The sequence below is a fragment of the Sapajus apella genome, unplaced genomic scaffold, assembly GCF_009761245.1.
Source record: "Sapajus apella isolate SASKATOON/1434 unplaced genomic scaffold, GSC_monkey_1.0 scaffold128, whole genome shotgun sequence".
NCBI classification, from domain to species: Eukaryota; Metazoa; Chordata; class Mammalia; order Primates; family Cebidae; genus Sapajus; species Sapajus apella.
The window spans coordinates 3357616-3385059 of NW_022437068.1; the positions used below are offsets into that span (position 1 = coordinate 3357616).

At 52.7% G+C, this 27444-nt stretch overlaps 1 protein-coding gene and 1 long non-coding RNA gene across 5 annotated transcripts in view; both read left to right on the top strand.

Annotated features, from left to right (window-relative positions):
• SLC6A6 (solute carrier family 6 member 6) overlaps positions 1 to 27444 on the top strand; it is an 88335-nt gene that overhangs the window by 52599 nt on the left and 8292 nt on the right. For all 4 annotated transcript variants that reach the window (XM_032262337.1, XM_032262335.1, XM_032262338.1 and 1 more), the window contains 8 exons: positions 3369 to 3501; positions 12122 to 12256; positions 13466 to 13569; positions 13698 to 13822; positions 17801 to 17913; positions 23292 to 23429; positions 24523 to 24625; positions 25153 to 25253. In XM_032262337.1, the coding sequence (XP_032118228.1) occupies positions 3369 to 3501; positions 12122 to 12256; positions 13466 to 13569; positions 13698 to 13822; positions 17801 to 17913; positions 23292 to 23429; positions 24523 to 24625; positions 25153 to 25253 (952 nt within the window). The remainder of the gene's footprint in view (positions 1 to 3368; positions 3502 to 12121; positions 12257 to 13465; positions 13570 to 13697; positions 13823 to 17800; positions 17914 to 23291; positions 23430 to 24522; positions 24626 to 25152; positions 25254 to 27444) is intronic.
• Positions 3509 to 5862, top strand: LOC116539413. Its single transcript, XR_004264033.1, has 2 exons — positions 3509 to 4410; positions 4455 to 5862. It is a non-coding gene; the product is annotated as an uncharacterized LOC116539413 (long non-coding RNA).

Consider the following 27444-nt stretch of genomic DNA (forward strand, 5'->3'; position numbering starts at 1 on the left):
TTGGCTGCTTTGTGGCTGGGAAGACCCTGGAATTCAGACATGGAAGGGACTGTGGAGGGCTCTGCCTGACATTCAGCCTCCATGGCTGCCCAAGATGTCTTTGGAAAGAATGTTGGTTGCCCTGGCCCTGAGCCTGTGTCAGGCTGTGTTGTGACAAAGCCTGATTGATGAGATACATTGGTTTCAGTCCTCGTACGTTCACATGGCCCATTGTAAAGCTTTTCAAGAATTTAAAATAACTTTTGTAAAGGTGATATGTGCACATTAAAAACATTGAAATAGTGAAAAAAATACATTGCAACGTGCATCTCCCTCCCCCGCACAGGCAGCAACTGCCGCCAGCTTTTTGTGTGTCCTGCCAAAAATAATGTGTGCATATTTAAGCACAAGTGCGACTCTGTCTCCCTCCCTCTTTACACAGCAGGGAGCGTGTCACATGCACGGTTCTTCACCTTGCTTCTCTTCCTGTATTTTATCTCCAGGACATAGCTCCTTAGTAGGACACTGAGAACTTTCCCATTGTTTCACAAGCTGCATTGTATTCCAGCGTGTGCCTGCTCCTCTTGATGGACATTTGAGTCATTTCCAATCTTTCACTCTACAGACAGCACTGCTTGGGGTAGACACTATGTCTCTGGCCACCCATGCAGGTGTAATTATAGGACATCATCTTAGGAATGGAATTGCCTGGTCAAAGCCAATGTCCCATGAGAGCCTGCAAAGGGACTACCACGAGCAATGGAGAAGCAGGCAGAGGACTCATTTTCTTTGTTGTGGACTCCATAGCTGGCCAGCTGTCCCAAGCAAGCCAGGGTGGCAGCCTCCCATCAGTACTGGGCGCCACTGATTTGGCCAGCATGGTGGTGGGAGAAGAGCAGACACTGTTGGATGAGCGGGCTGCTGGCTGGGTATGGTCAGAATCAGGGCTCTGGGGCATTAAGCTGCTCAGCCAGCTTGCCCTGAAGAACCAAAGGAAAGGCTGTCTTGTAACTGGGCATCTCATCTGCATATAAACCCCTTGTCCTTGCGATGTTCAGCATCTGGTGGGCAAGATGGACATTTCCCCAGTGTGAGACAGGTCAGCAGAAGACAGACAGGCTCTACAGTGAGGATAGGCACCTGCTAGGCCTGGGAGAGAGTGGAAAGGTGCTCTGCCTCCTCTCCTGGTGCTGCCCATTCACAAGGAAGTCTTGGGCCTCTGCCCAGCCCGCCGTGGCTTTCATTGAAGGTGCTGAGCCCTGCAGGCTGAATGAGGAAAGGCTTTTTGTTTTAAAGCCATGGCAGCCGCCAGATCCACATGCTTGGCAGGGCCCCAGCTGGGATGCGGTTGGCTGCCAGCCTGCCCTATAGAGATGCCCCCAGCCCCAAGGTGCCAGGTGATCCCAGCATGTAGCGGAGGACTGAAGAGATTGTTTTTAAAATTTAGGCTCTGTTTTCTTTTAAAATCAGACCAACAGTGTAATGGAGTCAGACAGGCATGGGCTTGGGGTGGCAGCTCTGTGTCGCCTGCTGGCACTGTGACCATGGGCAAGTGGACCCTCCAAGCCTCGGTTTTCCCCATCTGTGAAATAGGGTGAATGGCCTCTACTCCTTGGATCAGATTAGATAAACTGAAAAGGTCTTGGAAAGCAGACAGTTGCTGGTGGCTTTTATTTGCTTGTCAGCATTAGCATCACTGGTGCCAGGGGGAGCCCACGGATGTCACTGTGACCAGCAAGAAAGGGGCAAAGAAAAGCTGTCCCGTCTTATGGCTGTAAGTGGGAGTATTTTGCAGATTGGCGTACAGTGACACGTGAACTTGCCATCCTCCCAGTTGAGTCCTTTCATTCACTCATTCACTCAGCAGGTCTTTATTGAGCCCCTCCAATGGGCCAGATGCTGTTCTAGGTGCTGGGAACACAGCAGTAAACTAAAGAAAGGCCTTGCTTGAATGCCAGTTGAGAAGGGAATCCTGGATTTATTCAAAGTGCTTATGTTGAAGCTTCTTTAGGGAAAAAAAAAAAAAAAAAAAAAAAACATGATAAAGGGTCTAGCCCAGTGTGTGTTCTAAGAACCAGAGCCCTGACTGTGGGAGTAATCCCACAGATTGGCTGAGAGCTTGCGATGTTCTGGAATGCTTTCCCAACAGCATCCTGGTCAGGAGGTGTTATTCCCATTTTCCAAAAGGGGAAACTGAGGCACAGAGCCATACTTCACTCCCTGCCTTTCCTGCATGGGAGTGTGACCTTCAGACAGGGAGCTGACTCCCATTAGAAGGAAACTTAGCTTTCTCCAGGGATTCGCAAACACCCTGGAGCATGGGGACCTTGTTTCTTGTGTAGCAGTCTGTGGTGGACGGGTAACCTGGGAGGCCCCTTGGGCAGGGCCGCTGTCCCTGTGCTTAGCATGGCTGTCCTCGATCACTGTTGCAGCAGTCAGAGCTCTGGGACTATGGGTGCCACTTCTGGGCATCAAGTTTCATGGCCTGGGCTGTCAGTACCCTGCACCGCCCTGGCCTGCTTTCAGATGATATCGTCCACAAGAATGTCTGTGAGTAGGTGCTTGTGTGCCTGTTTAGCAGGACAGCAGGAATCAGCACAGGTCAGTGGGAAGCTTAGGTCTGGACTCCGAGGACCCACGCTCTGCTGTGTCATCCTGGGCAGGGTTGGTGGCTGTCCCGTGCCAATTATTTTTAAAACTGTTAACCTGCTTCACTCTCAGACCCTCAACACCCTGGCAGGGCAGGGGAGGAAACCAGCACTGGTCAGGTGCCAGCTGTGTGCCTGAAGCTTCCCTGGGCATCTGAGCACCACAGTCACATCTGCATATGTCATCAAGTGCTAGCTGCATCCCAGACCCTGAAGTTAGGACCTTGTGTGGCTTACATTTTAGTGAGAGATCCAGGTCACACAGGGATGAATAAAATAAAAGGGACAATGTTGGGAGAAGGCAGTTACCCCCATTTTGCAGATGAGGAGCGAGAGGTCTGGGAAAGTTGGCTAACTTGCCCACAGTCAGTGGCCGAACGAACAGTAGAGGTGAGAATTGAATCTAGTGTTTGGCCCACGGTTGGCACTGAAGAAGGTTCTGCTGAAGTCCCAGTGGAAAATCAGTGCCCATTTCACAGATGAGGAGACTCAGGCTCAGGGGTTCCTTAACTTAAACCTGGGTTTGCCTGAGTCCGGAGTCTGAGTCCATCCTTTTCTTGCCTCTCCAACAACTCCGTCTCAAGACAAAGGGGATTCCTGGGTTTGGAAAGGTGAGGTGACTTGTGTAAATGCAGCACCTCTGGTGGGGTTTGACCCCCAGCCTGTTAAGGTCCTGGCCTTGGCTCTCCCTGCCCCAGGGCCAGGCCCCTCGATGACTCCTGGCTCTGTGTTTGCTTCAAGGCGCAACGTGCTCAGCTTGTCCCCTGGAATCGACCACCCAGGCTCTCTGAAATGGGACCTCGCGCTCTGCCTTCTTCTTGTCTGGCTAGTCTGTTTCTTCTGCATCTGGAAGGGCGTCAGATCCACTGGGAAGGTAAGTTGGACTTCTGTCCCTCCCCTGCCTCCTGGAGAGCTGCTTCATGCTGGCCCTCTCCCCTTCTTCCTGCCCAGAATAAGCCACGCCCCAGGAGGGAGGTGGCCAGTGGTGGTGTGCTAGTAAGCCCGCCCTCTGGGAAAAAGTAAAAGCTAGGTTTGTAGCTTTGGTATGGGTGTCAGTGCTCCCACTGTGTCTGCTTGATTCAAGCTGTTGACGGTTTAATGACCAGCTCACAGAATTCCTGAACACTGAAGAGTCAGGCTCTCCGGAGCCTGCGTGAGCCAGTCCCACTCACCAGCTTTCTCACCTCAAGCTACTGACACTCAGTACAGATGGTAGCAGGTAACTAGCACTGGCCTTCTAATAAATAGGTTAGCTGGTAACAGGAGGTTAGCCAGCAACCGTGGTAAGAGCCATTAGCTCTTACCCTCGCTTTGCAGAGGGGGCTGCAACCAGCCCCATCAGCATTGCAGGGAGCTTCGTGGGCTTGCCCCAGACCTGCAAACCCAAAGGCTGCGTTGTAATGTTATCCCCAGATAATCCAAAGGCACTTTATGGATTGAGATGCACTGGCTTAGATTTTAGCTCTAAATCAGATTAACTGAGTTGTCTTATAACTAACATTTCAACCGGCACCTCCAGTGTTAGTTGTTCACGAAAGTGTTAGCTGATAATTAAATCATCCACTCATGGCCAGGATGTTAGCTATTAACCAAAGTATTATCCATAACTGGAGTGTTTGCTACTGATTAATATGTCACACAATGACTGAGATGTTAGTGATTAACAAATGTAAAATGTTAGCTTGTAATTTTAAGGTTTTAGGTATAACATATATTAGCAATATCTTGTGATTTTAAGGTTTTAGGTATGCTGATAATATTAGTAATAGCTTGTAATTTTAATGTTGTAGGTATACTGACATATTAGTAATAGCTTATAATTTTAAGGTTGTAGGTGTAGCTGATGTATTAGTAATTGCTTATAATTTTAAGGCTTTAGCTATATCAGCAGTAGTGAAAATGTCAGCCAATGTCTGAAACATTACTTGTTACTAACTAGAGCCAAACTGCTCCCTGATAACCTAGACACTGGCTGTTGTCATGGCTGTGCTGATGCCAAAGGCTGATGATCAGAGGTGTGAGCCTGAACCCAGGGCCCTAAGCTATAAAGAACAAAGGCGTTTGCTCATCTGCCTTTAGGCGGTGCTTTGTCGCTGCCTTCCCCAATGACTCACATCCCAGAAGAGGGAACATCTCTTTAATATCAAAAATCCCCCAAAGTCAAAGGAGTGTGTTAAGGTAGCATTCCAGGTATAGCTGTGGGCAGTGACCTTAGCTGCACCAGCCACAGAGTGGAACGGGCGGTTGAAGAATGTGCTCTTCCTGGATGAAGAGCCCCTAAAGAGGCGAAATCGTGGATTTGTACAGATCCAAGCAATTACTGCAGTAACCCACCCGGCAAGGCCTGGGACTCCAGGGTTGCAACACGTAGAATGAGGGTGATCCTGTGCAACCCCCACCAGTACACACAGTGCCCTCTGCCTGTTTCTTGGGGCAGAGCCACCTGCCATCCTGAAGCCCGGGCTAGAAAGGAAGCAGCCCAGACCTTGGACAACTGTCCCTGCACACCAGGGAGCACGGTCCTGCCTGGAACAGGCAGGAGCAAGGAACGTGGGTATTTCCTGCACCTCCTTGGAAAGCACCCTCACTGTGCTACCTGGTTCTGTGTCTTACAAGCACACGATTTTATTCCTTTCTTTAAACAATGGGAAAACTCAGGCTTATGGACATCAAGTGATTTGTCCAAGGTCACTTCCTCTGCTCTGAGCCTGTTTCATCATCTATAAAACAGGTAGTAGTGAGGGCAAAAATGAGGTGTATTAAACACCCACACAATGCTTGGCACAGACAGTTCTGTAAATGCTAATTCCCTTCTTTTTATTTTTTTATTTTTTTTATTTTTGAGGCAGGGTCTGGCTTTGTTGCCCAGGCTGGAATGCAGTGGCATGATCTCAACTCACTGCAGCCTCCACTTTCTGGGCTCAAACCATCCTCCCACCTCAGACTCCTGAGTAGCTGGGACCCCAGGCGCACGCCACCCTGCCCTGCTTAGCTCTGCCTCAGTTTCCCCACACGGAAGTGAGGAAGTGTCTCTGGAGCACTGGTCCTGAGCAGTGCTGCAGACATCATCACTTACTGATGCACTGGTATTTTTTGAGCCTCTGCTGTGTGCCAGGTGCTTTGTAGAAACAGGGCCAGGGGGCATGCAGTGGTTTACAAAACAGAAAATTCCTGTGCTCCAGGAGCTGCTGGCCTGGCAGGAAGAGTCAGGTTGCAACAAAACAAATGTGAAAAATGTATAGGAGTCAAATGGTGATGACAGCTGTGGGAAAAAGTCAAGCAGAGGAGAATGGGGAGTGTTGGGAGCAATTTTAAATAGGGTGGCCAGGCAAGGCTTGCCAAGGTGACTCTAGACAAAGATGTGAAGGAAGTGAAGGGCTGAGCCAGGTGAGTGTGTGGAGGGGAAAATCTCCAGGGACAGGGAACAGCCTATGCAAAGGAAGTGTGCTTGACCCAGACCCTTGGGGAGCACCCAGTCTGATGGAGGAGGCTGATGTCCACCAGGGACAGTGAGCCACTTTTGAGACACAACACAGAACGCAGAATAGTGTCAAAGCCAGAAGAGAGAGTGCCAGGCTGCAGCTGTGGCTGAGCAAAGACATGACCTTCCCGGGGTCCTCCCATCTCACCCCTAGCAACAGCCTCCTTCATGGGGGGGCTCCAGGCCTTCCAGGGGTGGGTGTGATTCCCAGAACAATAGCAGAGCCTGGGCCAGGCCAGAGAAGCCAAGACAAACACAGTCAGGCTTTGTGGACTTCCTCAAGCCCCATGGCTGAGAGGCTGGCTGCTCACTGGCCATGGTTCCAGCCCTGGCCACAGACCAGGTTTGTGGCCCCGGGTAGCAGATGGGGCTCATCCTGGCCAAACCCCTGCTCCCGTGCCTGGTCCAGCAAGGAGGAGTTGAAGGGTAATGAAGGGAGGGCCCCAGCCTGAGAGGCTCAGGATCTGAGTTCAAGTCACTTTGCTTCCCTACATTGCAGTTTCGTTTTTTGTAATTTTCACTATTCTGTGGGTCCAAAACTAGGCTGCCATTAATCCATTCAACAGATAGTGATGATGGTGGCAAGAGCGCAGTAGCCCGTGAGTGCTGGGTAGCATTCTCAGTGCCGCTAGGTAGCTCACTCAATCCTCCTCATGTTTTGGAGTATGTGCTGTTATTTGTCCCATTTTACAGATGGGGAAACTGAGGTCCGGGGGGCTCATTACCTTGCCCAGCATCACACAGCTTGTCAGTGGCTGAGCTGGGATTTGGACCCAAGCAGCCCCACTCCTGACCTGGGTGCCCCACTCTCTTCCACCTCCTGAGGATGCAGTAAGTAGAGAATGTGGTAGGCATGTGTCCCTGCTGTCACAGAGAGGTCTGGGAAGGGGGCAGAGATCCAGACACTCATACAGGAAGTGCAAGGCCTGCAGACACAAAGAGGAGGAGGCCCCGGAGTGAGCACAGACATTGACTGAGGCTGGGCTCTTCATTGTCGGCCTTTGGAGCAGCTCTTCTTGTCTGGCTGGAAACAAAGTAGGGGGTGGTCAGAGCCAGACCTTTTTAGCTCTGGGTCCCCCAAACTGCATGACTTAGGACAAGTCCCTTTCACTTTCTCAGCCTCACCTTCCCCGTATGTGAAATGAGTTAGTGATGGCCCCCCACCAACCACGGAGGCGCTGACGACCCTCCAGGCCTGCCTAGGGTCTCTGGGATCAATGGCAAACCCTGCTGCCCAGACCCTTACCTCCCAAAGGATGCCCAGCTCCCCCTGCTGTTCAGGCACCCTCTTTTCCACTGCCCCCAGGGGAGGGAGAAAAGTTGCCCTCGAGAGCTTCCCGGACAGTTGGGCCACAGAGCTTTTGGATCTAGGGCTCAGAGGAGCCACAGAGGTTCACCAGCAAGAGTGGAAAAATACCATGTCCCATGGCAAGGCCTGCTGGGCCAGCACCAGAGGCCCCTGACAGCAGCTGGCACCAGCCTCTCCCTTGTGGATCCCGGGGGAGCCATGGAAAAGTTGAAAGCATGGCTCTCAGGGGCTTGTCCTCGGAGCAGCAGATTCTACAAAGCAAGGGTGGCTTCCAAACACACGGCTGTAAACCGAAAACCATCTGAGACAGGGGCTCAGTCAGCTTACAGGTTTATTTTGCCAAGGTTGAGGACGTGCCCAGGAAAAAGAGACATGAGCCACAGTAGGATCTGTGATCTGTGGCCTGCACTTTTTCCAAAGGGGGGTTTTGAGAACCTCAATATATAAAGGGGAGGCCCAGCCCAGTGGCCCACACCTGTAATCCCAGCACTTGGGAGGCCGAGGACGGCAGATTGCTTAAGTCCAGGAGTTCAAGACCAACGTGGTCAACATGGCAAAACCCTTTCTCTACTACAAACAAAAATTAGCTGGGCATGGTAGTGCGTACCTGTAGTCCCAGCTACTCGGGAGGCTGGGGTAGGGGGATTCCTTAGACCTGGGAGGTTGAGACTGCTGTGAGCTATGATCGCACCATTGTACTCTAGCATGGGTGACAGAGACCATGTCTTAAAAAAAACCTGTAATGGGGAAACAGCAGGAAGGGACAGAGGAACAGGTAATTATACACGGTATCTCTGCATTTCCATAGGGTAGGAGCACACACAGTGGAGGGAGACACGTACCTGGATGTGTGGGCAGTTGGATAATTTCTTCTCTTTGTGCCCTACCTGTGAAGATGAGCTGGGGGTTTACATTGTCAGATACATGGCATGTATCTCCCAGCTCTCTGCTGCAGAATAGAAGGCAGGCCAGTTTATTTGTTTGTTTGCATGACTCAGTTCCCGCGCTTAACTGGCCTTGCATGTGAGTTTGGGGTCCTGAGAGTTTCTTTTCCCTTCATACCACTGAGGTGGCGTGACCAGGATGAGGGGAAGAATGATGACACACATCCCAAAGGTGTGGGGACCTGACACCACCTGCCCTAGATACATCCCGCCTCCGCCACCACTAACTCTGTGATGGGGTGGTCTCCTTATCTAGAAAATGCAGGTGATGCTGGCGCCTGGCTCTTCTAAACTGTCTGAGGAGTAAATGAGTTAACTCATAAAGCTGTTAGCTGAGTGCCCCACACACAATCCGCACTCCATCAGTGCTTGTTAAATAAACTAACCACGGAAAAACAGTGAAAACAAGGAAAGCTACCTCCACGCCCCTGTCCCCACACAAAGCCCTCTGGCCACAGCCCGGCTGCTTGGCCCAGTGGAGGCCCAGCTGGCTTTGAAGTGGCCGCCCTCTGGGGACCCCTGTGGGGCTGCTGTCAGCAGCTATTGTTCGCCAGCCTGGGTGTGGCCCACAGGGGGCCGCAGAGGTGGGAACTGGTTGGGGCGCCTGGCCGCCTGGCCGCCGGTCCTCAGGAAGGGAGAGGCAGGTTGGTTTTCTTTTTTCACTTCTTTCCCCGCTTCTGTGGCTTCCTGATGTGCCCCCGCCCTCCACGTCTGCCTTCCCATCCTTGGGAAATCATGTGGGCTCCTGGCCTCAAGGAGAAGAGATGCCGGTGGCTGGAGAAACTGAGGGCTGGAGGAACAAAGGATGCCCAGGGACAGAGGCAGGAGTAGGGTTCACCCTCTGTGTTGGAGGGCCAGCCTGACAGTGCTAGCTAGGAGGCTTGTTGAATGCTCATGGCGGGCCAGGGGCTAGTGAGCAAGGTAAGCGCTCCTTATCCTCAGTGGACAGATGGGGAAGCTGAGGCCCAGGTCACCAGCTAGGAATGGTGGAGGCAGCGTGCGAACCCCGGCAGAGACGGCTCCCCAGCTGACCCACAGCCTCTCCACCCCTGGACCTGGAGTGGCAGAGTGGGAGGCAACCTCAGAGCTCTTGCAGTCCCAGCCCCTGACTTCCAGGTGGGGAAACAGAGTCCCCAGGGGACAGCAGCTTCATGGAGGTCTTGTGGCAAGCCAGCGTCTGAGCTTGGCTTCAGACCTGAGGGTCTCCCCACCAGCTGCCCTCTGGTCTTGGGGAGAATCAGTAAACTGCCAGTGGTGGAGTGCTCTTTGCTGCTCTTCTCTGTGTGGGCTGTGGGGCAGGTCCCCACTCTGCTGCTTAAGGCCTTGTGACCCTGGGCAAGTGATGGACTCTCTCTGGGCCTCAGTTTTCTTGCTTGCAAAATGGAGGTAGTAATAAAACTTACTTCCAAGGATGAGGTCAGGAGCCAGTGAGAATAGACATCACAGCATTTGAAATAGTGCTAGGCACACAGTAAGCGCTCAATAAACGCTGCCTAGGGGTTGTTGGGCTGAGGGCAGCTGAGCTAAGCAGACCCTGAAAGCTTCCTTTTTGTCCTTTTCTGAAACTCTTTTTCATTGTTTCTACTCGAAGGGATCATGGCCATGAGAATTTGCTCTGTTGAGGGTCCTGGTGCCAGCTGGGTGAGGGTTTGGGCTCTGTCACTGTCTGTCAGTGTCTGTTATACACTTAGGCCCCAGCAGTGCCCTGGCACTGCACCCCCAACACCATGGGCACATTTGTCCTGTTCTCTGCATCTCAATTTCCTCTCTTATAAAATGGGTGCATTCCTCCCAGATCCCCTGATCTCCAGACGTGGTCAGGGGCTCTGCCAGCCGGTCTGTGTTTCACGGTGGCCACCATGAACTTGCATGTCCAAGTGAAATACTTCATGCCTTTCTGCACAGGTTAGCCCTCCACAGGCTCTGGGTTCAAATCCTGGACTTCACTGATGCCTTAGACAAGTCCTTAAAGCCCACTGAGCCTCAGTTTCTCCACTGTAAACCACCGTCCTGGGGGCCGTGGTGAGGATGAAGTGGGCTTGTGCCTGGGATGTCCCTATTCAGCCAGTGCCCTGCCTAGTACACTAGGATCTAACTGTCCACTCAGCCAGCCAGGCACCTTCATGCTCCTCGCAAGCATCCACCCTATCTGGAAACTCCTTGTGTTGGATAATATGGGAAAGTCCATCCGTGAGAACTGAAGCCACAAACAGCGCTTACAGGACAGGAGGAGAGAAGGTCCTTGGGAGGAGATGGCCATATCATTTCTAGTCCCCACCTCACACGTGATCTTGGCCTGTCTGGGACATGCAGTGTGCCCCAGGGAAGGCCATGGGTCTCCCAGAGGCCCAGCGAAGTGGGGAGCCTTTTCCATTCCCAGTTAAGGGCCCTTGAGAGACCTCATTTTCCTCCCTGAAGGCACCATCCTTCCAGCAAAATCAGTGTCAACAACAGGCCCCCTTTGCAGAGCACATACCGAGTGGCGGTGTGACAAGCATCATCCCATTGAATCCTCGCCTCAACCCTTGATGAGGGGCCTCTATTACTCTTATCTGAATTCTGTTCATGAGGGAGCAGGCCCAGAGAGGTTAAGCAATGTGCCTAAGATCACACAGCAAATGAGGGGACAGAGCTGGGATTTGAACCCATGCTTATCTGACCCCTAACCATAGGAATTATACCAAGGTTGTAGTTAGTTGTTAGCTAATATGATCTGCATGCCATGGGCACATGCCATGGTTGGCAACCACTGGGCTGGGCCTTCTACACACGCACTTAATAGCTTACTCTCTGATCTTGCATTTTCCATCTCTACCCAGTGGCATGTCAGTTTCATGGAGACAGGGATTTGTTTTCTGTCTTATCTACTACTATGTTTTGTGCTGAGATGGTGCCTGGGACAAATTATCTATAGGATGTTTTTCATTTAATCTCAGTAAATCTGTGAGGCGTGCTGGGCGCAGTGGCTCACGCCAGTAATCCCAACACTTTGGGAGGCCGAGGTAGGTAGATCACTTGAGGCCAGGAGTTCAAGACTAGCCTGGCCACCGTGGTGAAACCTCATCTCTACTAAAAATACAAAAGTTAGCAGGGCATGGTGGCGCATACCTGTAATCCCAGCTACTTGGACGGCTGAGGCAGGAGGTAGAAGCTGCAGTGAGCCAAGATTGCACCATTGCACTCCGGGTGACAGAGCAAGATTCTCTTTAAAAAGAAAGAAAGAAATCTGCCAGGTGCAGTGGCTCACGCCTGTAATCCCAGCACTTTGGGAGGCCGAGGCAGGTGGATCACCTGAGGTCATGAGTTCGAGACCAGCTTGGCCAACCTGGGGAAACCCCGTCTCTGTTACAGATACAAAAGTTATTTGGGTGTGGTGACAGGTGCCTGTAATTCCAGCCACTCGGGAGGCTGAGGCAGGAGAATCACTTGAATCCAGGATGCAGACGTTGCCTTGAGCCGAGATCATACCATTGCACTCCAGCTTGGGCAACAGAGCGAGACTCTGTCTCAAGAATAAAATAAAATAAAACAAAAAAGAAATCTGTGAAATGGGTACCTGTATACACCCAGATTACAGATAAGGCAACTGAGGCCCAGAGTGGTTAAGCAATGTACTGAAGACCACACAGCAAGTGAGACAGCAAACTTGGCTCCAGAACCCTTGCTCCTGATCAGTGCTCTCCCTTGCCCTCTGAGAGGATGCTCAGACAGCAGCAGCAGGTGATGCCCATGGCCCCCTGAATCCCTCTCACCCTTGCAGGTCGTCTACTTCACAGCCACTTTCCCATTCGCCATGCTCCTGGTGCTGCTGGTCCGAGGGCTGACGCTGCCTGGCGCGGGCGCAGGCATCAAGTTCTATCTGTATCCTGACATCACCCGCCTCGAGGACCCACAGGTACTATGGGACTGGGACACACCATCCTCCCTCCCACCCAGGGCTGAGCCGGCGCAAAACAGGGCAGGGTGCAGAAGCCACTGGCAGCACCTCTTCCATGGTTCTTCAGTGCACAGGTCCAGCTGGGCCATCACCCCCTGGCACTTTCCTGTGGTGGGTGTGTCTGTCCACAGTGCTGACAAACCTCTCTAGCTGTGTGCGTCTCTTTTCATGTCAAGGACCCCTGAAGCTGGAGAATCTGCTGATTCTCCAGAATCAGAGAGAGACTGCTTTAGGCCCTGTACCAGGTAAGGGGGAGAAGTCTTCCAATGAGCAAGTCTCCCGGCCAGACCCAGCTTCTGCTCACTGCAGCTGCAAGGGCTGCTGCATCCTGTGGGTGGGAAAGTTGGGGCCTGGAGAGCTGCAGGCCTTCTTGGCTGAGAGTGAAATTCAGAGTTCATGGCCTTGGAGGGTCAAGGGGCAGATACTGAAAGCCCACTTTCCAGTATTCAACCTTGTGACCTCAGGGAGGTGGAGAAATCCTTGGGAGATTTTCTGAGTTTGTTTGAGGACCCATATCTCCAGGGCCTTTCAGTTGCTTCCCAAGGGCCTCTGCTCCCTCCCCACCACCCTTCCCCCTTGTCAGGACACAGGTGGGAAAGGGGGTGGCCAGCCTCGGAGTGCAGCTGGGAGGATGGCTGCCTGGCCCTCTGGAGCTGTTTGGTGAAGACTCTGGAGAGCAGCTCTGCCTGCACAGTCCCTCGGAACCTCCTTTCACATTCTAACTCAGGGTTGCGCGAGCAGTAACATCGATGGTGGTGATAGCAGCCTTGACTTACAGGCTTGCCATGTAACTGGCACTGGGCTGAGTCTCTACTCTTTGAACCTGGAAAATAGCTCTAGGGGTAGGGCTGTGAAGCCCATTTTCTAGATGTGAAAACTGAGGCTGCAGGAGTGATATTTACTTGCCCACTGTCATTCCGGGGTTGGAATCCAGATCCATCTGCCTGTGAAGCCTCTTAACCCTGATACTAGGTCACTGGGAGGTGGGGTGTTTGATTTCTGGGGCTCTTTGCAGTTCAATATTGCCTTGAAAGGCACCTTGGATGCGAGCATAAATGTTCCATTTGCACGTGCAAGGTCCCGGCCCCAGGCCCTCGCTGCTTCCTCCATCCAGGAAGCCAGCTCTAACAGCCCCCCTCTCTCCTTGCCACCTCCCTCCCCTCATAGGTGTGGATTGATGCTGGGACCCAGATATTCTTCTCCTACGCCATCTGCCTGGGGGCCATGACCTCACTGGGGAGCTACAACAAGTACAAGTACAACTCGTACAGGCAAGTGTTGCGCCGGCGGGCCTGGTGGACTTTAGAAATGATGATGATGTTTAAAGAAAAAGAGAAGTAGGGAGCGTGGCTTCCTTGTGTTGTGAATTAACTTGCTCCCTGACATATGTGTAACTTAGGGACTGTATGCTGCTGGGATGCCTGAACAGTGGTACCAGTTTTGTGTCTGGCTTCGCAATTTTTTCCATCCTGGGCTTCATGGCACAAGAGCAAGGGGTGGACATTGCTGATGTGGCTGAGTCAGGTACGGTGGTATCGGTGGCAGTGGTGGTGGGCACTGCCACCTAGTGTGTAAGCCAAGTACTGCAGGCATGAAGCCAGACCCCAGGGGGCTTTGGGGGGGGACGAGCCTGGTTTCTAAAATGGACCCCCCCCCACCAAGACGTCCCCCAAATATCAAAGAGTACAAAAGCCAAATTTTAAACATTTTTATTGCGATTTGGCCCAAGGGGTGGCAAAAGCATGGGGGGTGGTTAAGTTGGGGAATTTTTAGCTACCTTAGTGTGGTCTTCCCCGCCCCCCACTCCTTCCCCAGCAAACTCCTGGTTTCCACAACAGAAACCACTTTCCTAACTCAGGCCCAAGTCAGCCACCAATCGGCATTCCATCACCACCTTCTCAGCCTTGGTTTCTGTATTTTGCACTTTGCTCCCAGCGCGCTCCCTCTAAGCAGACGCATTCATCCATTCCACCGATTTCTTGTGAATGAGTCCCCACTCTGTGTCAGGCACCACCGTAGGCACTGGGCGCAGCATGTGAGGGGAGGGGGGAGGGGAGGGGACGACCTACTGGGATGGTGGCAGATCCAATTGGGGGTGGGTTATAAGCACAGTGTCACCCCTCGGGGTGTGGGCCCTGTTGACCAGGCGCTCTTCCTTGGGCTACCTGGAGTCACAGTGGTGGAGGATGACAGTATCTTAGAATCACGGACTCTGCACAGACGGGGACCTTAGGCATCTGGGATCCCAGCGTTCCGGCAAGGTGCTTCTGGAACCTGAGAATTATAGGGTTTTCAGTTGTTAGGATCCGCAGCCTCTCAGGTGCCTTGATTCTGGGACTTGGCCATGACTGTTTGAGGTCCTGGGCCTGCAGCTTTAATTGCAGTGGCTTGGGTTATGGAATTCTCTCAGGCTCCCAGGGTCCTCCAAGTCCACCTTTCTGGCCTCTCCACCCTTTCCTGGCCCTGCACAGTTCACTTGGAGGGTGGTCATCTGTTGGTTTTGTTACTTTACATGCCAGGCCCCCAGCCCCACACCATCCTTGTCCTCATTTCTTACAACCTCTTTGGGGCCACCTGGTGGCAGGCAAGGGTCCTGGGCTGAGGCTCCTTCCAAGCTGATGGGCGAGCATGAGGGTTGTTAACTTCAGGGACCATCTTGTGTCTGACTAGGACTAGATACAGCTGGAGGCCCCGCCCTTCCACTGCCCTTGACCTCCTGTGCAATCCGTATTTGGAACATAGGCAATGTCCTGGTCCCTGAGTCCTAGAGGCCCAGCATTGGAGGGTCAGAAAGCACCTCAGCACCATGCATCCAGATGTTCCCTTCTCAGATGAGGAGACCAGCAGCCTCCGAGCAAGGGCTTTGCTTGGGCTAGGAGGGGTCGCAGCAGGGCTTTCTGAACACCCTGTCCACTGTTTCTCCACCTGTCACACGCTGGACAGGCCTTCTGACACAAGGGTCCCTCTCCTGCCACCCGCCCCACCCTGGACACATGCAGCAACCTCTGGCCTTCCAGTGTGAGAATTTGTCTGGGCCCCTGTGGCCTCACAGAGCCCCCGGCCCCTCCTGTCTTCTTTGCTTGGCAGAGCCCTGCACTGCCCAGCCCCATCTTTCACCCCGACAGCACTGCAGGACCACCCTGGCAAATCCACGCAGCACCCCCACACTCCTCTCCACTGTCCCTGCTTCCAATGTGGACCCTCAGATGTTTCCTCCACCCGGCCCAAAGAGCCCCCAAAAGCAGGCCAGAGACTGAAAACAGAATGTAACTCCAGAAGTACCCACACCCCTTTGGTAGTTTGGCAGTTAGAGTGGTGAGGGGGAGCCAGGGATGATTTCTACCTCCTCTGCAGATGGCTTGCTTTCAGCTGAGGGCTTGCAAAGCAATTGCAATTGAACAGGAATCTCCAGGAGTATGGAGTGAAATTGGCAGTGGGAGATACAGATAGACACATATAATAGATCTTCCTCCGTGGACAACTAGGTACTTTCATAGACACATATATTGTCAATCTAAGTTGTTTCTTCCTCCCATCCACTTCAAATACCTTGTCATTTATTCCCCACGGTGATGTCTGAACAGCCGGCACATCAAGGGTGATTATTTCTCTAATAAGCTTTTAACAAGCATCATATTGAGCGAAGTGCATTTGAACAAGATAATTATTTAGCCTAACGGAGTGCAAACAAGACGTAGCATGGCACGCTGTCTGCTAGCGGAGAGGCATCCAGAGGTTCTTGGAGTGGCTGGGTTATGTCTCCTGGACTTCTCTCTCTTGAGTTCACCATGCACGTCTAAAGAAAGACACTCAGACCCTCTCCTGGAGGCTGGCTTGAGAAAGGCAAAACTGAAATACAGAAACGAGCGAATTGAGAATCTTCACAACGTCCCCAGCGGAGGGCGGGGGGGCCCATTTTGCATCTGTCTCGCAGCTGGCTGGACTTGATTTCTCTTTCAGTGTGGACCAGTCAGGGCCAGCGCTGATGCACTGGGGTGGGGGCAGCGGGGCCCCAGCCTGGATGGAAACGCCGCGGCTTTTGACTCCAACTTCAACTTTGATTCCAAAGCCGTCTCACTGGGTCCTGGGGGCCGCATTTTTCTGAACCTGGCCCTGGTTCCTTTGGGCATGTTCTGAGCAGTTTTGGACTCAGTAAACCCCCACTCCTGGGGGGTTTTCCAGCATCTCAGTGACCAACCACCCTGTCGCTGCCCAAGGATGTATTTTGGTCGGGTTTTCTCTGGATTGTAAAAGGACGCACCCTTCCTTGCCACACTGGGGGGTGTTAACACCGTATAATGTGGTTTCTGGTTCCAATTTATTGTAAACCTGGGTTTTGCTTTTTGTTTTTCATTCTTGAGCAATTCATCTGGTTTCTAATCCCTGCTGAACAGCTTCTGCTCTAGCCCGTTTTGTTTCCTGCTTCTTGACTTTTTTTTTGTTTTTAAGTTGCAGATTTTACTTTATCTTTTGCTGCCCTCGCTTCTCAGACCCACAGGTCTCAGTTAACAGCTAAATTCTTTGCACTAGCATCTGCTTTCAGGCAGGCTGGGGACAGGAGGAGACATTTCTTTCTGTCTCCAGAACGTCTCCCATCAGAGGCACCCCTCAGCTGGCAGAGCTCCCATCTCCCCACTGATGCCTCAGGTTCTGTCCAGATCCCCTCTTTTGAGACCCAGACCCCGTTTCTAGGGACCTGACACCCACCTCTGAAAATCTGAACACAGGAAGGCTCTTTGTGAGTCATTTACGGCCACCTGCCCCTCACCTTTCAGGTGGGGACACTGAGGCCCTGAGAGAGTATGGGGTGATTCAAAAAGGAAACGGGGAGGAAGATTTGGATGCAGGCCCCAGGGCTTGCAGGCCTGGAACCCTGCCCCTGCACCCACATTCCCTCAGCTCCAGGCCCTGGTTGGCCTAACCTTGACCTTGTGGGTTCTGACCTTGCCAGGGAGGGCCCTGCAGATGCACCCCTGAAGAGACATGCCCCCTATTGGGCATATGGGCATAGTTTTGTATTGGTTTTTCTTTCCACTCCTACGGTGTTTTAGCCATTAACTCAAAAATAGAAACCTTCCCTTTGTAAAGGAGACTGTGGGTGATCAGGTCATCACCACACTCCCCCACCTCCTTCCAGCAAAAGCTGTCGACGCGATGGCTTTGCTTTGGGGTGGGGGGATCCTCCCTTTCCTGTGTCCCTGCAGACTGAGCCCGGGGCTCCATCTGCATCCTACCCCAAATAACCACGCCCTGATGGATGCTGGTTTGTGAGGAGGCCGTGTGTGCTGCGTAGGAGACAGATGCTAAAACCGGGCCCCGCCTGAGCCCCAGCGTGTCCCACCCGAAAGCGAGACAGGCCTGGTCTCTTTCCCCAGGCCAGAGTTCAGACCTGGCTCCCCGCTGCATTTGATTCTGAGTGTCTTTGTGTGAGCCTGGGGTTCCCAGTGGCTTGGTGGCTGATGTCTCCTCCCCTGTGCCCTCCCCATTTTCTCTCCTTTCTAGGTCCTGGCCTGGCCTTCATTGCCTACCCAAAAGCTGTGACAATGATGCCGCTGCCCACGTTTTGGTCCATTCTTTTTTTTATTATGCTTCTCTTGCTTGGACTGGATAGCCAGGTGCGTATAAGTCCTGGGATGGCCCTCGGGCAACTGCCCCTGTGGGGAACCTGACTCTGGGACGGCCTCCTTATTCCATCTGGGAGGTGGTCAAACCCCTTCCCCACTCCAATCAGACTTCCGGTGTTTCAGCTTCGAGGGTTCCTCCAGGGCCCCAGGAGTAGAAAAGGCGCAGGGTCCCCAGCAAGGGGACAGGAACAACCAGGGTGTGTGGTTAGTCTAGCCACAAATGAGGAATTGGAGGTCGTGACTCAGTAAGTCATGATGCACTCCAGTGGAGTGTCCGGCAGGGCGCAGGAGGACGTGGCAGATGGGCAAGTCAGACAAGGGACGGACATTTCTGTGTGAGCTGATCATTGTCTGTACTGTGGTAATCAGTTGCAAGTGCTCAGGAGAAGCCTACGGCAGACTCGGGATTCTGTGTTCTCTGGAGCGTGCGAGGGGCTAAGTTCTGGCTCCCTCCCGAGCTTCATAAACGGCACAGGCAGGGAGCCTTGCGCAAACCCGCCCTGACCTCTGGCTGTCCCGGCTTCTGCCCTCCCAAGGCAGGACTCTTATCTCCACTGAGCTCTTTCCTGCACTTCTGAACCCCACATCCCACCCCTTCAGGGCTCGGGCCTCCACTAGAAGGTGACTCATGGCCAGGGAATGCCAGTGAGAGCCACTGAGTGCCGCATCTGACTCTAGAGTAGCCCGTGCCTGGTGCAGTCAGCGGCGCTCGGAGGACAATTCACTTGAGCTCCTGGGCCCCTTTCCCTGGGAATAGGTGTGTTTTTCACAGGGTCTTGTTGAAACAACAGTTCAGAGCACAGACATGACTCCAGGAGTGGGGAATTAATGGCATGTGGGACAGGTTGGGCGCTCAGGCCAGCAGGAGTCTTGCAGACAGCACCATGCAGGTGGGCTGCTGAGAAGCAGGCAGGATGAAGACGGTGTAGTCGGGGTCTGCGGGTCTAATTGACTTTTGGGAAGCTTTTGAGCAACTGAGACCCCGAGAGGTTGGAGCCTGTAGCCAAAGTGGGAAAGCCCTCTGTCCACCTCCCCACGGGCCACAGTCTTCAAAGCCAGTGTCCCAGGAGGGTCCCCAGAACCTGGTAGAGGAGAAGTCTCTGAAGGTCAGGCAGAGGAGGGTGAGTCCAGAGAGAGGAGGCGGCCAGCCAGCAAGGTCAAGAGCAGGGCGGGGATTTGGCAGAGAAGGGGGCAGGATTAGCGGAGAAGACAGAATGAAAACATCAGGGAGACGGAAAATAAAATCCTCCTGCAGTTGTGGATGGACTTGAGCTAAACAAACAAGCAGGAGGACTCCATTAATCATTCCTAGTTAATGAGTTTTGTAAGGTTTATTCTCTGTAAGGTTTATTGCCGAGTTTAAAATGAAGAAACTGAGGCCTGCATGAGAACTATTAGACGGCTCCCGGGCGAGGTTCTATGGTCCAGGGAAAGGGGGCCAGAGAGGTCGCGCCTGAATTCTCTCAGACGTGGGGTTATATAGGGAGGGAAGGCGCTCTGATTGGCTGTGGAGAGCAGGACGTGACGTGGCAAGCTGCTCTAGGTAGGTAGGCGGGATTTCCAGTGAGCGGGCTAAACGGGGCAATGTGCTATTGGGCAGGTTTTGGCGGGGCTTCTTTTTAATTTTGGCGGGTTTTCCAACGGCTGGCTAGGTGCCTAGTGCAGAGTTTAGCGTGGAGTGCAGATCCTGGTGCTGAGTGCAGAGGGGATTTCCAACCGGGCTAGGTGCCGAGTGCAGAGCTTAGTGTCGAGTGCAGATCCTGGTGCTGAGTGCAGAGGGGATTTCCAACCGGGCTAGGTGCCAAGTGCAGAGTTTAGTGTGGAGTGCAGAGGTGGGCCTGGTGAAGCTAGATGCTGAGTGCAGATTCTGGTGATGTAATTTCAGGTGTGGAGAGGAATGGGCGTGTCCGAGCTCCCAGCGAGGCAACAGCCTTACAAGTTTGACCTTCAGAGGCCCCAAGCAAATGGCTTTTATAGCTTCTTCCAGAGCTTTAAGTGAAAGAGAAAAACAAAAACAGAGGTTAATAAGTGACAAGGCATTACATCTTCACGGGCCTAAAATAGGCCACTTGGGCTTTGGAAAGGGCTCCCTGAGCAGATGGAGGAGGTCACTCATTAGATTTTCTCCCCAAGAGGTGGGGCCTGGTAGAGGACATGCATCTCTCAGGAAGCCCCATGCCAGTGGCACACATAGAGAATGTGGTGGGCCCTCACAGCCACTCCTCCTGCTTTGCAGAGCAAGGAACTCAAGGCTCAGAGCAGTTAGATGACCTGCCAGAGACAAGGGTGGAAACTGAACCTAAGTCACTGGACTCCCAGGTCCTGTGTCCCAGGGAACCAGGATGGGAATCTAGTGGCACTGGTTGGACTTCCTCCTTTGCATCTATTTGCTTTGTGAACTTGGGGAAATGGGGAAGGTTTTGCAGATGCCAGCAGTGTGCCTCACCCACCGCCAGCACTGTGACAGGATCAGAGCCTCCCCCCCACCTTGAGAGGTGTTCACTGGGTGCCAGACCTCAGGGCAGGCTTCTTCTGTGTGTGTGTGTTTGCGGTAATACACACATTTACCATCTTGACCAGGTTGAAGTGCACAGCTCAGTGGCGTTAGTACCCTCATATGTTGTGCAGCCGTCACCAACATCCATCTCCAGAACTTCTTCCTCTCCCTAAATGGAACCTCTGTCCCCATTTAACACTGACTCCCCAGTCTGCCCGTCTGCTGGCTCTGCGCCTGGCTTTTTGTACATGAGCTCCTTCAGCTGCAGTGTTGCAAAGCCTGGCTACTATAATGACCCTTCTTATAGACAAGGAAACTGAGGCTTAGAGAGACCAAGAACTTAGCCAAGGCTCCACACAGCTAGTTAAGGGCTTGACGCCCGGTCTGCCTGTCCCCAGAAACTGTCTCTTATCTGCTCGTTTGTCCCCATTGGCCTTCCGCTTGAATCCCCCAAAATAACTTCTTCCTGTCGGAAGTATGGAGACCTACAGCCAAAAGACAGAGGCCTCCTGCTGATGTCATTGCGTCCTGGCCAGGGGAGCAGGGGGCGTAACCCTGGCTCATCAGGGGTTCCTACCATTGGTGGGAGCAGTCTGTCTGGCCTAAGAGCCATCATACTGCTGTGTGTTTCTTGGTAAGACAGGGTAGAGAAGTCAGCCTGGAGGCAGATGCCTATTGCCATCCATGCTACCCAAGAGGGACACGGTTTTTTGTTTGTTTTAAGATAGTCTTGCTCTGTCGCCCAGGCTGGAGTGCAGTGGCGTGATCTTGGCTCACTGCAACATCCACCCCCTGGGTTCAGGCGATTCTCCTGCCTCAGCCTCCCAAGTAGCTGGGCGCCACCACGCCTGGCTAATTTTTGTATTTTTAGTAGAGATGGGGTTTTGCCATGTTGGCCAGGCTGGTCTCGAGCTCCTGACCTCAGGTGAGCTGCCCACCTCGGCCTCCCAAAGTGCTGGGATTACAGGTATGAGCCACTGCCTCCAGCTGGGACATGGTTTTTTAACAAATTGCGAGAGGAGATGAGAGTTGGAAGCCACTCCTGCTGCACCCAGGGAGCTCACCCAGCCCGCTGACATGGGTTAACAGTTATCTTCCACTTGCAAATTTACTCTAATCATTTCAAATCTTTCTCAACATCCCTGCCAGTGGGCAAGATACTCCCATTTCACAGAGAGGAAAGTGAGGCTTGGAGAAGCCAGTCACACAACTGTTGAGCGAGGGGACGCTGAAGAGACTGGTAGAGAAGGATGGTGTTCTCCAGAAGGGCAGAGAACTGAGAAACGGGGGTTTGTGCTGGTCTCGGCCCTGATTCACAGTGACACTGACCCTTCCTGTCTTTAATTTCCCCATCTCAAAAAAGGAAAGAACTTTTGTTTTTAACTCCTTTTGAAGCTTAGCATTTCAGCTGCAAGTTTGCTGTAATTCAGTGGCTATTTAGGTTCAAAACCCCTTCAGCAGACACACCAGTCAGAGGTCAAAAAAGCAGTCCCTTCTCTTGGGTCCCTCTCAAGAGCCTCCTGCTCATCTTTTCCCTTTTTCCTGGAGGCAGTCTCATCTCTCCAGCCCCCTTCATCACACCCAAGGAATTTCTCCTTGTTTGTTCCTTCCCTGGCTTGTCCTGCGATGCGTCCCAAAGGAGGAAGGGGTTAGATTTGTCTGGTAGGAAGGCTGGGGAAACGTCCTTCCCCAAAGCCTCATTCAGATGAAAGAACAGCTGGGTCCAGGTTGGATTAGCTCTTCAACTTTTGAAGGAATCAGATGGGCCTTGGAGGGTGTGTTGGCTGGCAGGGAAGTTTGGGTGTAGCCATCCAAATTTAAAGTGCTGCTACGTGCTCTTTAACCCCCAAGCTTCTCTTCTGAGGCTGTGCTACAGGCACATGTGCACAGGGGCCTTCGCACAGGAGGAGAGGAAGAGTCGAGTCTGTAGACCCTCCGTTGGGCAATAGATCAATGGCAATGCCTACCCACAGGGTGGAGTTTTATCAATTACAAAATGAGGCAGCTTTCTGTGTAATGATGTGGAATGACCCCCAAGATAAATGGTTAGGCACACAGATGGAAAGGTTTAGAAAGACTGAGAATCCCCCTGGAATGTTGCCTACAGAGGGACCTTTTCCAATCAGCTTCTTTACCTTTGGGAGCCCAGGGATGGGGTCCTGGAGTCCCAGGCAGCAGGTGATTACACACACAGCGTGTGCACATGTGCAAAGTCCTCTCATGGGCCCATGATCCCCAAAGGGTTAAAAGCCACTGTGTGAATCTGACCTGAACTGCCTGCCATTCCACTGATAGGGAAACTGAGGCTCAGACTTCCCCTGAGCTACCAAGCAAGCTGGTGCTAAGGTCCATCCATTCATCACATTTGCTGAGCAGCCAATGTGTCTGGCTGGGCTCAGCATTCAAGGCCCAAAAGTGAGTGTGATACCACCCTTATCTTTTAAGAGGGTGTAGATCAACGAGGGAGGTTGTCATAGCAACACATTCATGCCCCTGGATGTGCCAGAGCAGAGGGTCAGCATTGGCTTCAGAGGTGCAGTTGTTCTCAAGCTGAGCTTTGGACGGTGGGGAAAGGCATTCTGGCAGCAGAAACAGCCTAAGTGAGGATGCAGAGATGTGGAATATTTGGGGAGCTGGGTGTGGATAACCACACGTTGTAGCATCTGGCCCCAAGGAGTGGCAGGCAGGACTGCCCAGGCACAGCCAGAGAGGCCAGGCTCCCACACTTGGACTTGATCTCACAGGCCAGTTCTGGACACAAGGCTGGTCTCCTGTGCTCCTGCATTGCGTGTGCCTGGGGCCTTCCCTCCTTGCAGCAGGCAAGGGTGTCCTGAGCGTCGGCCGCTCACCAGCTCTCTCTTCCCCTCTTCAGTTTGTTGAAGTCGAAGGACAGATCACATCCTTGGTTGATCTTTACCCATCCTTCCTAAGGAAGGGTTATCGTCGGGAAATCTTCATCGCCTTCGTGTGTAGCATCAGCTACCTGCTGGGGCTGACGATGGTGACGGAGGTAGGTGGCTCTCTCACTTGTGTTTCGGGCTTGGTGCTCCAGTGCCCTCCTCAAGGCTATAGTGGAGGCAGCAGCTGAGTGAGAGGGCCAGGCAGGGGCTTCATCTCCCAGACCCACACAATTCTGGGGTCCCGCTTGGGCCAACACTGGGGGCAGCATGAGGAGTCTCAGGAGCCCACAGCTGACCCAAACTACCCAATTATTTTGTCTGTTGCCTTGGTAACACTGTGGCCACCCGCTGCCCTCTGTCCTGCTAGGCCTGGGAAGAGGGTCTTCAGCTGAAATCGATTTTCACAACAGCTCTGTTCACTGTATGCCCTTCTCAGGCCTGGGGGGAGGTGGAGACATTCTCAAGGGTAAATTCAGGCCTCCCAGGAAATACCGCAGTACCTCGTAGAGGTGCACCACCTTCCAGGTCACCTGCCACAGGGCCGAGGCCTGGGGGTGTAGGTTGATGGGGGGGGGGGCACATACACTATTTAGAGGGTGGGCAGGGGCCAGGAGTATGGGTGATTTCAGATGCAGACAAGAGAAGCAAAGAGCAGAAGGGAACAGGAACATCTAAGACGTGTCTAGCAAGAGACAAGGCAGAGATGAAGACGGTACTAGGAGTGGAAGCTCTCTCCTGCATGCCCCCACCTCCTGTTCCCCAGCATTGGGTCCCATTTAACAATTCTCTGAAAACCCAATTCAGAGCTTCACTTCACCATTTTTCCTTACCAGAAGGAAAAGTGTTTTTCTGGAGGTGTTTGTAAGAACCCCCACCCTGGAAGTCAGATTGCAGGGCCACTCACTGAGCAGCTGGTGTCCCTAGAGTCTTCTCTGTCAGCTGCACTTGGTGGGAAACATCTCCTTGGGAAGCAGCTTCCTGTGGATCTGTCATTTTGCTTTTATTTATCTGTGTATGTGTTTTTAATGACACTTGTCAAACATGAAGTTGAGCATCTTTTTATATACGTATCTGGTCATTATAGCCTTTGCCCATTTTTCTCTTGGGTTTTTTTTATCTTACTGGTATGCCAGAGCTCTTTGTATATGAAAGAAATTAGAGACCAGGTAGGAAATCGACCTTCTGTGGTTTTTTTCTTCACAGGGTGGCATGTATGTGTTTCAGCTCTTTGACTACTATGCAGCTAGCGGTGTATGCCTTTTGTGGGTTGCATTCTTTGAATGTTTTGTTATTGCCTGGTTATATGGTGAGTACAGATGTTTTCCTGTCCTTTCTCAAGGCCCTCCTTTGGGCTTCTTTACTTAGAAGCTTCAGAAGCAGAGGAGACTAGTGGGAATTCAATTTGAGTTGAGCAGTAGGCCCTCGCTACCTAGACTACAGAAATAATCTCACTGTAGCCAAACTGAAGAGCCTCCTGGTGCTAATGGTGCGAGGTGTGACTAAATGCTTTCACACACTTGGAACTTGGTTGTGCAGGCCCCAGAATGGTCCCTTTTTACCTCCTTGAGGCCTTGGGTTTGGGTTCGGGCTGTGCCTAAGATTGTACACCTAGGGTTTGGGGTGTGCCTAAGATTGCCGGAAAAATGAAAGATGCAGAGTTACATTTGAATGTCATGTAAATGTCTGTTTCTGCTATACTTGGGTATCCATGGTGTGGAGACACAGAGGCCTGAATCAGGTCCCAGAGAACCCCCTCATGGCCCCTGAGCCCCTGCTGTGCTGATGCTGGCCTTGGATGCTGTGTCAGCACATGTCGCCCTCTGTCTCTTGCAGGTGGTGATAACCTTTATGATGGTATTGAGGACATGATCGGCTATCGGCCTGGGCCCTGGATGAAATACAGCTGGGCTGTGATCACTCCAGTTCTCTGTGTTGTAAGTTCCATTCCTGTGGCTCTGGCTGGTGGCCTCTTCTCCCCAGGGCTTGACATTTTCACCTGCTAAACCATCTTTCATGCCGCATTTTTCAGTGTGGGCTTGTAATAAACCCAGCTTCAGCGCTGCCTGGGTGAGGGGAGGAAGGCTGCTCCAGGGGGTTAGCTTGAGTTGAGTATTGAAGGGTGGGTAGGAGTTTGTCAGGAGAAGAAAACAGGAAGGGCATTCCTGGCAGAGAAGCCAGCCTGTGCAGAGCTAAGATATCCTGAAAGAGGAGGGTATATCTGGGGCATGTTGAGAAATCCAGGGGATCCAGAATTAAAAGCACATCCTTTCCCCAAACCCTTCCAGAGCTCATTAGCTCAGTTTGGGTCACTGGGGAAGAAGAAGGGCCTTTGGGGTGTCTAGTAGAGAGGTCATAGGCATTGGAAATGGGGTGTTTCCATGGAGAGGTGGAAGTAGTAGCTTAGAGAGGGGATGTCCTGGGTTCTCCCAAGGATAGGGAAGCTTTGGACTCATCCAAGCCCAAGGGTACTGGTGTGCCACGTTGTTCTTCCCATGAGGATGCTCTCGCCCACCATGTTGAAGTTGGCCTTGGCACCTGCCCGTGCCATCTGCTTCATGGTCCCAGTGAATGGGAATTTCTCCATGGCAAAGCCATCAGGGTTAGCAATCAGTCGTGACCATTGGCTCTTGTTGCCAATGGGCGATAAGGCAGGGAGACAACATCCACCCTGCCTTCCTCACCTCCACTCTGGGGAGCACAAATGGCCCAATATTCCTTGGATTTAGGAACCAGGCGCTGAGGACAAATAGGCCCTCCCCTCCGTGACTTGCTGTCAGGCCAGACTAAGTCAATGTTACTGTTAACTCATGGTATGACATCGAGCAAGTCATTTCCCTCTGTGGGCCTCAGTTTCCCCACTTGGTATACCAGGAGACTGTGAAGTAGGCCCCCGATGGCAGCTCACAACCTTAGACTGTTACTGTTAATTAACATGCATGAGGCCTTTTCCTCCGAAGTGCAGATTTTCCCCCACAAAAATAAGTAACATTCAGAGCCAATAACCACAAGAGTTGGCGGATTTGTCTTTGGAGATAAATTTAGTTGGCCCACTCGTGTTCTCATCCTGGCTTATTGTTTGCTTGTGAGCAGCTCTTCTCACCACTCTGACCCTCAGTTTCCTTATCTCCCTCTCCAAGGAGCTGGAAACGTCAGAGACAGGCTGCATTCCCAGGTGGTGAGATGAGGTCACCCTCATGGGGAGGAATAGGAAGCAGGCTGCAAACTCCTCCTGCTTGGGAGGGCCCAGGGCAGCATCTCTTGGGAATCACTCATCTAAGCCACAGCCCTACATATAGGGACAGGAACAACAGCAGGGCCAGGTGTGCAGCAGGTGCCCAGTAAAAGGTGCCTGCAGGCTAGTGCTCACCCTCGCCCCATCACCGACTCTGCTTTAGAAAGACGTGTCTTCCTGTCAAATCCCAGTTATGAGGTGTTGAAGAGTTAGACCATTTTTCACATTGTGGACCAGTCCAAAGCCACCCCGGGCGCTCCTCAGAGATGCTGTCATTGTGGCTAGAAGCGGAAGCACCAGGAGCCCCCAGCCAGCCTTAGATGCTCTTCTCACAGGGAAAGGTGGGCTTTGCTACCTTTGGAGGTGCAGGGCTAACCCCACCCCACCACTCATGCATGCTGATGGCCACTGGCCATTAGCAGGGACCCAGGGCTGGCTGTGGACACTGAACAGGGCAAGGCCCAGTTGCCAAAGCCCCTGGGGACTGGGTCAAGGGTCACCCTGCTGCCTGCAGCTCAAAGATAGAGATGGAGGCGGCTCAGAGACAGAGATGGAGGCGGCTCAGAGACAGAGATGGAGGGCTGCTCAGAGACAGAGATAGAGGGTGGCTCAGAGACAGAGATGGAGGGCGGCTCAGAGACAGAGATGGAGGGCTGCTCAGAGACAGAGATGGAAGGCGGCTCGGAGACGGAGATGGAGGGCGGCTCGGAGACAGAGATGGAGGGCGGCTCAGAGACAGAGATAGAGGGTGGCTCAGAGACAGAGATAGAGGGCGGCTCGGAGACGGAAATGGAGGGCGGCTCAGAGACAGACATGGAAGGCGGCTCGGAGACGGAGATGGAGGCAGCTCGGAGACGGAGATGGAGGGCGGCTCGGAGACGGAGATGGAGGGC